This window comes from Xylocopa sonorina, chromosome 3, assembly GCF_050948175.1.
Source record: "Xylocopa sonorina isolate GNS202 chromosome 3, iyXylSono1_principal, whole genome shotgun sequence".
In the NCBI taxonomy this organism is placed as follows: Eukaryota; Metazoa; Arthropoda; class Insecta; order Hymenoptera; family Apidae; genus Xylocopa; species Xylocopa sonorina.
Window position 1 is genome coordinate 9,022,016 of NC_135195.1, and position 10,723 is coordinate 9,032,738.

A 10,723-nucleotide genomic window follows, 5' to 3' on the forward strand; every position below is an offset into this window, starting at 1 on the left:
AGTCGTTCAGCTTCCCTAACCACCCTGCGATTCATGAATAACTATCTATATTTCCGAAAGTGTATTTCAACGAAATAATTCACACAGCACGATCCTTTCGTTATTAAATAGTAAATAAAATATTTTTATTACAACGTTTTCCCAACTACAGCACTTCATTCCTCTCGATACGAATCGATCGGCATATTGCGCAGAATTATTTTTCAATTTTTCGCTCCGAGAATATCATTCGACGATAAATTCAAATTCGACGCGAAGATCAAATGTCACTTGCCTGATACCTTCAATTTATCAGATTTTAGGTTATATCCAAATTTCCTACTGAGTCACGATCGAGGCACTGTTTGCCACGATGTGAGAAAAGACAAAATTTTGAAATAAAATATCTAATAACTAAGTGAAAATTACAAGAACTTCCGAGCAAAGAGATAAATGAAGAGGAATTGAACAAAAATGGCGAACAATGAGGAGCCCGGTGAAGAGATCTATTATGACATCTCAGATCCGTTCGGAGACACAGATGTAACAGACTACACAGATAAGGACGATACAGCGACAGAAGGGGATGCAGCTACGGAGGAGGACGCAACCAGGGAAAAAGAGGAAGCTTTAGAAGAAAAACGCGGCGAAGCTACTGCGGGGGATGAAGAAGCGGCGTCGAATGGCAGGAAAAAAGTTGAGAGGTGGAAACCGAGGACTTGGATGGATCGGTGTATGGCGGAGAAATGGAAATGCGACGATATGCCTCTTTGGCAGCTTTACACGAACGCGTAAGAAAAGTTGAGCTGGACTGAAACTTCCTATCGATGTCCGTTAACCATACTCCTCGTCTCACCAGTTTCACGCTTCCCTCAGATTTGTAGAGGATACGGATCAACGTGAGAAGGATGATATTTTCAAACATAGAAGGCCTGCTGATCTTAAAAAATTCCCTCGCGCCCAGTCGGAAGAGGATCTCGCCGCGCATCACAAGTACTTGCCCCTCAACGCTTTTCACTTGCGAGCCAAAACGAAATTACCCGACAGATTGGACCGATCGAAAATGATACGAATCTGGAAGAACATGCGCGCGAACTTGCCAGTTAGTAAACGATCTAGTTAAATAATCGAGCGTAAAACTCCAAAGCCTCGAATCGCTTCTCCAGGTGCAGTCTTCCCAGTCCGACACGGCGATAGAGCCTCCACTGTCGAAGACCGACAGCGAAGCGTGGCCAGGCATGTGGCCGTGCACCACGCGAGATATGGCGAACGAATTGCTGGAGAGGCAAAGGCAGAAACGAAAGACGCGAACGGACCTATTTCCCTGCGATTCAGCCGAAATTCGAAGCCCATTCGAGGACCCGAACAAGGACTATTCGGATCGCAAGGAATTAGGTCACGCTCGTATCCCACAACCGTGTCCCTTACCGACGAAAGAGTTGCTGGTCGATCGGGCTGCTGGTGAACAGCCCGGTTTAGTCGACGGTGATTACATCATTTTCGAGTTACCCTCAAAGTCGCGCGGCACGAGGGTTTACGCTGATGTATGTCTTCGCGGACTGAAGGGAATGCACCTGCCGGAACTGGGAGAGCTACGACATCGTCAAAGGACGTGGAAGTTCTGCTTCTATCAGGCGATCGTTGCTCTTCTTGCTAAGACACAACTGAGGTACTTGGTGGATATAAATGTTGTAAAGTAGAATGGTCACTGAATGAATCTGAGTGTAACATATATCGATATTTGTAAGATACAAATACGCGTGGAGCGCGAACATCGATTACATCTACGACCACGGGTGGTTGCTGTACACCCATATCGGTATGATCAACGTCAAGGAGAAGCAAAGACTGGACGACATCGTCGTGTACAATTACAAGTACAGCATCGAAGTAGAATTGATTCAAGAGATAAACGATGTACCCATAGTTACGGACGTGCCGTGGGATTACGAGGAGAGGAACATGAGGCGAAAGATGGTCCTGCCACGGAAGGATTTGATTAACGTTAAACTGGACATCGGTTCCGAGAAAATCACCGACGAGCAAAAGGCAGCTGTTCACAGAGGCATCAGAAAGATCGAAGAGTGGTTCGACAAACTGAAAATACGTTATCGCAACTGCATATTTCGCACCACGCGATTCTCCTTGGCCTTCTGGAAGGACAATCTCTTCTGGTACCTGTACAATCCGTATCGATGCAACGAGTTCGGCTACTGGGATGACAATGGATACGCTTGCATTTTGAAATTCTGCTCCAAAGAATCGCTTAAAAGACACTTGATGATCCTCTTACTGAGGGCCTACGTTTACACCATACCAAAGCCAGATAGGGAGAAACCGGAAGAGCAACCAGTCATCGAGGACACCGAAACGGATAAACAACCAAGTACTGCGGAGCAGTTACGTGATCCGCAGAAGCCAGAACCTATCGGTGATGACATAGAAAACTTGCAGCAATCAGAGTCTCCTGCAGGTGATCAAGAAGAACCGCTACACGTCGTGGAAAAGGAGAAAGAGGAGTTCTTCACCGTACAGATTTTTCACGTAACCTATCACTGTTGTCAAATATACAATCTGAAGTTATTACAACGAGGTGCGCCTAAGCCACCTAAGCGTTACGTGAAAAAGAAGACTATCGACGACTGTCCGTTCGATCCCCTGGACACGAGGGATCCGTGCACGATCGAACAAGAAGAGAACGATCTGAAAGAGGCGATCGAAAAACCGACCTGGTTGAAACTGTACAAGATCACCTGGGCCAAGTGCATGACACTACCTCAGAAAAAGAAGAGCGGCAAGGACCCGGGTACAAGCAAAATGCGGTGGCATCAGTACGTCGTGGAAGAATCGAACAAGCTGTTCTCCTTGTGGGGCGAGATTCATATCACGGACGGGATGTTCGAGAGGGAGAACCGTGGCATGCAGACATACGCTTGCTACGTGGTTTGTGCTGGGATGACCAGGATCATGGCGCCGGAATACTGGAGCTCAAAGACGCTAGACGTGATCGTGATGTGCGGCGACAGGTATTACACGCACAGCAAACTAGAGGCGGAGTTCAAGTCGACGAAGAACGAATACAGCCACGTGAACTGTTGGAATCGTTATTTAATGAGCCACTTCAAGATCGGCGAGACCATGTTCGAGGCGAAGGTTCTCCCAGCGATCTGCGGCAGACTCTACTCGAAAGTGGGCAAGTACTTGTGGCAATCGTTGGAGCAGATGTTCCTCAAGTACAACTTCGGCATTCTAACCTGCGAGAGCTCGTGTTTGGGCGTGTTCAAGTTCTGCGGTGCTTATTACATGTGCGACGTGAATTCATTGGGGCCGCCGTTGTTCTCGTACGGGGAGGGCGCGGTTTACCTCTTGAGAGCTACGTACTTTCAAAAGTTCATCACAGCGTTGGTGTTGACGATCGGCTCGCCGGAATGCAGCCAGTTTGCTTTGAACCCTATCGAAATATTGAAGGTGATCGACGTGGGTCCGACCGCGCTACCCATTGGTAGATTCGAGCGTAAGGAGAGGGGTAAAAGGGTAACCAAAGTCGAGTGCCCGTACGACGAGGAGAAGAAAAAACAGATGAAGAAGTGGAAGCACAAGAGAGCGGAGACCGCGCGAACGATCGATAAGTTGTGTTGCAAGGGTGGTGAATGATCCTCGATTTCTCTTTTATCTCGCCGCGTAAAATGGATATCTTGAATACCTAACTGGTAACTAAATTCAAATTCGCGATAGATTTCAAGTACGCTACATAGCTAGTTTGCTCGAGTTCGTCAATCTCAAGTTAAGAACAGTTAATCGGGTAATCGATACACGTATCTCGTTACAACTCGCTTCGAAAATTTTACGATGCAAACAAAATCTCTGGTGCGGTTTAATTATCGCGAGGGTGTAATCATTACCAAAAGGTTCACATCTTTTGGAAGCGTCATAAAGAAAGTACTCCCTCAAAATCGAATGAAAATATCAACTGGCTAGAAGGAAAGTTGTGATCGCTGAATAATTGAGAGGAAGAAAGGGTCTCTCGGAACGATGGGAAATAAGAGGAGCCGCGTTTAAGTCGATCGTCTTTAGGTCTCAGCGCAGCCACAGCGCGGAACCTATTAAAGTTGTACCGCAAGAGAACGTCTTAGTTCTTGGTCGCCCTCGGGATTTATGTACTTACCCCGAACTTGGCTCGAACTTCTCTCCGCGGAACTTACGGTGTCCATGAGCCGGCGCTAGCACCGGGCCAGCTGGGCTCTTTCACCCCTATCGCACAATACTAATAATATAATCGTCGAGGCACGTAGAACTAAGTTCCAACTACAACGCCGTGGAAACCGCCGTGGGATTTTAATCACTGATCCATTCTGTAACATGGAAGTCGCGCTGGGTACATTCTCAGGGCGAAAGTGATCGCGGGATAAGGGATGGAAACAGCAGCTTTGCAAAATCAAACTTTCAACTGGCACCTGATCAATTCAGATATCAATTTACCTATAAAAGAGACAAGAAAATATCTTCGACACACTAAATAGGCACTAAATTATAAGTTTCACATTTTAAAAAAAAACACTAACTTTTTCAAAGTTTCCAAGATTTTGCGCTTATCGAAACTTCGGTTCGGAAATCGTCGATACCTTTTAAATATTAAATCCTATTCAAGAACCTAAAAAGAAAGAATCGCGAGAGTAAAGACACAGGAACCCGCCGGGAACGTTCGTATCACGAATCAATAATTTATTTCACTACCTATTATACACATCCATCGTAAGCTATATGTACAAATATATTTACACCCTATTCGGTATTTACACTTGCCCCCTGTACCAAGGGGGTTGGGAAATCCTGCCCGTTCCGGGTCTCCTCTAGCGACGACGATGTAAAAAGGAGAAAAGGGAAAATGGAAAGGGGGGAAGAAAGCCTAGAACCGATATTTCGACTACGCCACTTCGAGGTCCGAGCTGTCGGTGTCATGTTCGTGTTGTTGCTGTTGCTGCTGCTGCCTGGTCATCGACAAATGGTCGGCGACTTTAACCGTAGGCGTGGACACGCTGTCGTCCGCCCGTTGACGCTGTTCCAGCTGAAGCTTCCGCATACGTTCCTGCTCTTCCCGTTTCTGTTTACGCCACTTGGCACGTCGGTTCTTAAACCACACCTGGAATAGGAAATGTTTGATGAGGGAAGCGCGTTCGTGCCCTGTCGCGGCGGCCGCGTTTATTTTCTACTAGTTCTCGCACGGTAGCGAGAAAACGATGTTCCATTGTGTTAGGGAAACGCTTGAAACGGAATCGAGGCGGGCTAACGTGTGTAAATAATGCCTCCCTCTGCGATTTTTCGTGTTTTCTTAGTAGCTGTTAATACACGTCGTGGAAAACGCTCGGTGGATTTTCTGTTGCAAGTGGACTTAATGCATCCACCGTCCTGGTGTTTAACAGTGGTAATCACTCGTAGATCCTATAAAGTGGTGTCGACTGTATCATCTATAGAACTGCGTTATCATTTTATAGCGAACGATGCACACCGAAGAATTATTAATCAAACACAGTTCTTAGAGTGTCAATTATTTGGCTCGAGCGGTTCAAGCTATTTAATTATTTTTGGAAAATGCACTGATATACCTTATTAATTAACCGATTACGATTAAATTTTGATACGAGTGCTCGGCTCGTTTGAACATAGGTATAATTAAATTACCACCACTGTACCGTGAAATTATTAAACAGGCCTTAATTTCTACCGAGCTAGACGCGACGTCTAATTGATAACCCCGTTTACCTGCGCGTCGGTGTATCGCTACAGTTGAACTCTTAACGAGGCGAGGGAGCCCAGCGAAGATCAAAAGGCTTCATCCTACATTCGAAGTCTGCATTTGTTCCCCACGCTTGTCCGACTCGATTTAAATGAACCCCGGCAATCAATACCCCGTTTGTTACCGACAGACGCTTCATCGTTTCGGATATCGCGCTGATCTGACTCTTAGCTATTGAATTATGCAATAATCGCACAGCTCTACGCATTTTAACCGTCCCCGTGTTGTATCAAGCGTGTATTTCTCTCGATATCCCGCTGTGTGTCTGCTCAAACGAAATTCCTATCGAAATTCCTCTCCCTTAACATTCCAATCGAAATACACCCGTCCTCATCGTCGCTCGAGTTACCGATAAAACATCAATCGCGTGATTATCCATCGAATTACAAATTTCCGTCAATTCCCTATCCGAGACAGCTCTTACGCGTCTGCTTTTACAAGAGCTGGTGGTTGTCGTCCTTTGTTTTCTGCATTCTGTTGATGCAATCGCTAAAGATAGGAGAATGCAAACAGTCGCGCGCTTCTTTCCAAACACAGAGAGGACGGAGCGGTACCAGGACCTCCTCCGGTTCGAGCCGCTCCTTCTGCTCTATTCACCTTCGTTCCCCTCTCTCCTCATCGTTCCGAAAGTCGCCTCTTTTCTACTAATTCTGTACAAACACCGAAACTCTTGCACGTCGCGGCAGGTGCGCTGCAGGTATATGTTGTTTCAAAGTCTTTAAAAAGACTCTCGAGACGGGGGATTTCCTTTGGCAAAGCCGACGACACGGGTGGTCTGTTGGCCCTGCGATAAGTGTGAATGACTTTGGGATCGCGCGATTGTTCGAGAGCAAATTGCCGGCCGCGAATAAAGAAATTCCTTGATACCTTTATTATAGCGTCTCTTTATCGTGAGATCGATGGACAACTTTCGTTGGACCGAACTTATCGTCGGCTCAGGGAAATGTGTTTACTTAGTTACTTGAATGGAGAACAGAGAGTCGTTCAGGAGAGTCGCTTTTAGAACTTTAATTCCCGTTTTTAATATCGATGCTTCGCTGTTACTCAAAGTTCCCCGCAAGCAATCTCTATTTCGAGTATCATGGCCAACGGGTTGTTGTAATGGCCACTGTATATTTTCTTCTTTCTCAAAAGCCGTGTGATCCGAAGAGAAGCGGCAGACTGAGATTGAGCATCGATCTTCTCGCGAGCCTTTTAAATAGCGCTACAATGGCGCGTCCGGGAAGGGTTCCTTCGACAATCCAGTCTCAATGACACGATCCTAAATCCCTCGGAGCGTCCTCGCCAGCATTACACAGCCTATCCCATTGAGCGTCGAAACCGATTTCAATTTTGAAAGAACACCAACAACGCGTGCAGACGCACGATAAATGTTTTAATAATTTAAAAACGTTTTCTCGATTAATCGTCAGTGATAAACGAATTGCCTCGATCAATTGTAAGGGTGGTTGAATGCAGCGCATTATATATTCTGCGACCACTCTCCTCTATGTTTTGCAGATTATGCATGCTTATGCTGTACTATTTAAAAGTAATTACGCGTGATTAATTTAACTGTACAGCGGTAAGTATTCAAATCTGATAAATCCATTAGTGAATCGCGAATTTATTTTTCGAACAGATCGTTTATAAGCTATTAATGTGCATGTTTGAAAAGCGTTTGTATACTGTTGCTAAAAGTCGATTAAAGTGTCCGGATATTTATGAGACGTACCGTACGACTGTGTGTGTGCGTAAATGATACACGCACGGTCAAACATACATATGTATATATGTATATATATATATATATATAATTAAAGTAAACACATTATCGGCAAAGCTTTTAATCTAGCATGCAACTTGTTGGCCTCCGAGTCGAGCGACGCCCGATAAATACTGGCGGTAAATAATTTTAATGATCGCATTAGAGAATTATGAAGCTGTCGCTGCCGGTGCATTAAGGCGGCAAACAACACGGCCCTCGAGGACTTTCCAGCGGAGAAAGTGGAGGCATTTTGTCATCGGTACAAATTATGCGTACCCGGGGCCCGCCGGTTCCCCGGCAATCCGAATGGTCAATGTTTGTCAAACGAAAACCTAATATTCTCCTAGGCCCAAGACAGTAATTTGTCAGTTTAGGTAGCTACTGATGAGGGCATCCCTGAGGATCCGTCGTAAAGTTCTCACGACCCGGTCAAATTTCCTCTCAATCAAAGAAGGTGAAAAAAAAGGCAAAATTGCGTCCCTAAAATTTGTCGAATTGATTCTCTCTCGCCTTCGTTACAAATCCGTGGCAATTCTATCCTGAGTGTCCGTGTATTCACGGAGGAATACTGATGCGATACTGTTACTGATGCGAGTCTTTGTGGAAATTGTAATCGTATGCAACAATACTTGTTCAAACTCACCTCGATTCTCTCCTCCTTGAGATCGACCTGGAGCGCGAGTTGCTCTCTCAAGATCACGTCCGGATAGTGCGTCTTGTCAAAAGTGGCTTCCAGTTGTTCCAGCTGCTCCTCGGTGAATATCGTCCTGTGGCGACGCTTCCTTTTCGCCATCGGCCCTACCGCTGCGGCGTTCGGATTTATTTGATAGGGATGAGCCGCGTGATAGAAGGCCGGCTGACCGTGAAGCGAAACGCCGGCGGCTGCCATTGCTGCCACGTAGCCGCCGGAGTATAAACTAGGATATGCTGCAGCTGAAACAAAAAAAAGAACGTAACAATTAGTATATATTCTAATTTTTCAAGAAATCTTCCCCTTTACAAGCTAAATACAAGTGCAACCCTTGAAACGTTCACTACAGCGAATCGGACAGAACAGGAAAAAGTACAGTTAATTGCTATCTAGTGGTATTTGTCACTAATAGAATGTTAAGAGCGTAATAATGTCTGGCAACGGTTCGTAACTCCACTCTTAACGCGAGGGAACAAAAAATACTGGAGACCCCCGGCCCCATGGGATGTTTTGGTTTAAAATCTCGCAGAAAGCTGCTTAGAGGCGACGTCTCCGCATAAAAATGTGCGAAGGGCGAATTTATGCTTTCAACCGGCGTCTCCGCGTCTCTGTCCCCCTTCGCGCGCCCGGAATCGTTCGTTGCATATTTTCCCGTCTCATTTTTCATCTTCCTGTGGCGGGATTGCAAGGAGCTAAATCGTTCGCGCGTGATCGAAACGGATTGCGGATTTCAGCTCGCGCATCCCCAATCTACGGCGAGGTTCTTGCGGGTGAAATACTTAAAGCCCTCGGGGGCATAAAGGAAATTTCGTTGCGAAACGCGTCGGGCCCCTCGAGGATTTACGCCTTCTTTCATTTTTCCGCTACGAGACGACTTGCCAACAACCACGCGATACACGCGGAATCGCGGGGCAACCAGTTCGTGAATTAACGCGGGATCGAATATATGTATCGTTTCGAAATTGTCTATCGTGAACAGGAAAATCTATTCTTTAGAGCGACGATCAAATAAATTATCCGACGAATGAAAATTATTGTGGAAGTAATAGAGCAGAGCGTTATCAGCGATTCGGAATCAAATCCACTTCGTTCTCAATGAAAAATATATTCATCGTCGACGATGTATACGTCGTAGAACTTGAAGAATCCCTCATATTTCTCTTCTTATTTCTCTGTTCGTATTTTTCTCCGTTTAAGTATCGATAGTTCCATCGAAACTGTGTCACGTTTGGCAAACCAGCTTACCGAACAGATCCGCGGACGTGAAAGCCAGATGATGTATCTGCTGTTGCAGAGGATGCATCGTGGTGGTCCTCGATGGCGATCCCACCGTTTCTGGGTTGTGAATGATGGAGCCAAGGCCGCTGGTGCTGGTGGGTGTTATGTTTCCCATAGGTCTAGGCGCTAAGATATTCTCGATGGTGAAGGCAGACGTGGGGGAGGACATGGTGGCCGAGCAGCTCGGTCTTGAGACCTCGCGTGGTCTGTATCGCGCCTCTTCGGAGCTCACTGGACTCCTGGAGAACGTTCTCTCGCGTCCATCGATGTCGTGTCGCCTCCCGGTCACGTTGTTCTGTTCGTCGTTGCCCTTTAACTTCTGCTGAAGACTTTCCGGTGAATAATTGTAGAGATACCGATGACCGTAGCCGGATATTCCGGGACCATCTTGAAGGGGACTCGACGGCTCCGTCATCGGAGAACGCGATCTGGGCGAGTCACTTGCATAGATACTCTCTACCATGTTACGGGAGTCTGATCGATGGTCGATTCGAAATCTCCACTGGCAGCTACTAATTAATAAATACGTATCAATACAGGGAATTATAATCACGTGGACGAGTGCCGTTACGTAGCTACAGTCAGAGTAAGAACATTCCTTCAGCGGTTAAATATAATTTATAAACACCGCTGTCTCTAATTTCATGTATTCGTTAGCCTCGATTCGAAAATCACACATGAAGAACACCAGTCCGAAAAACGCGTCCACCGTACGAAAACCTTCGAGTCCGTCAGTTTTTACGTTCTCCGAGATCCCCGCCTGTCCCATCACAAACAACCACAGCGAACGCACTTCTCTTCAGTTTCTTCCACTGCGCCCTCAATAATTCATCGCTCCCTCGCAATCTCCAGCCAGTCATTCGTCCATCGATAAAATCAGGTCGAAAACCACTTGATCGCGCCGCAGTCCTCACAGCAGCAGCAACAACAGCAGCAGCATGATAAAAACGCTCAAGTTGATCGCTGTATCATCGACGCGACGAAGTTGTATCGAAGTTCCACCGGCTACAGAGAACCGTCACGAGGATCAATCCGACGCGCATGAAGAAGTCCAGATGTTCAGCGACTGACACCAACGATAAAGGACATCCTACGACTGGTCCAACTTGGTGTACGCGTTGACCTCCGAGGGGCGGGGGGCGCTTAGATTCGCCGGCATCCGCACGTACGGGTAGCCACCCCCGTGTCAGTGACAGAGGGACAGAGACACCCTCGAATATATCCGAAGCGAAGT

The 10,723-nt window shown here is 46.5% G+C and overlaps 2 protein-coding genes across 2 annotated transcripts; one reads left to right on the top strand and one right to left on the bottom strand.

Moving 5' to 3' along the window:
• The first annotated feature begins 453 nt into the window (after positions 1 to 453).
• LOC143433483 (uncharacterized) lies at positions 454 to 3,633 on the top strand. Its single transcript, XM_076910820.1, has 4 exons — positions 454 to 770; positions 856 to 1,081; positions 1,146 to 1,648; positions 1,728 to 3,633. The coding sequence occupies exons 1-4, from the start codon at positions 454 to 456 to the stop codon at positions 3,631 to 3,633; spliced, it is 2,952 nt and encodes a 983-aa protein (XP_076766935.1).
• Positions 3,634 to 4,842: 1,209 nt separating this feature from the next.
• On the bottom strand, positions 4,843 to 9,974 carry Gsc (goosecoid homeobox). Its single transcript, XM_076892693.1, has 3 exons — positions 9,457 to 9,974; positions 8,164 to 8,453; positions 4,843 to 5,119 (listed from the first exon to the last, which is right to left on the bottom strand). The coding sequence occupies exons 1-3, from the start codon at positions 9,950 to 9,952 to the stop codon at positions 4,904 to 4,906; spliced, it is 1,002 nt and encodes a 333-aa protein (XP_076748808.1). The 5' UTR covers positions 9,953 to 9,974; the 3' UTR covers positions 4,843 to 4,903.
• Between the last annotated feature and the right edge of the window lie 749 nt (positions 9,975 to 10,723).

Coding starts and splice junctions, on each gene's coding strand:
- LOC143433483 (XM_076910820.1), top strand. CDS start 454: ATGGCGAACAATGAGGAGCCCGGTGAAGAGATCTATTATGACATCTCA. Junction 771..855: donor TGGCAGCTTTACACGAACGC/GTAAGAAAAGTT, acceptor CGCTTCCCTCAG/ATTTGTAGAGGATACGGATC. Junction 1,649..1,727: donor CTTGCTAAGACACAACTGAG/GTACTTGGTGGA, acceptor GATATTTGTAAG/ATACAAATACGCGTGGAGCG.
- Gsc (XM_076892693.1), bottom strand. CDS start 9,952: ATGGTAGAGAGTATCTATGCAAGTGACTCGCCCAGATCGCGTTCTCCG. Junction 8,454..9,456: donor CACGTCCGCGGATCTGTTCG/GTAAGCTGGTTT, acceptor TTTTTGTTTCAG/CTGCAGCATATCCTAGTTTA. Junction 5,120..8,163: donor TCAAGGAGGAGAGAATCGAG/GTGAGTTTGAAC, acceptor TTCCTATTCCAG/GTGTGGTTTAAGAACCGACG.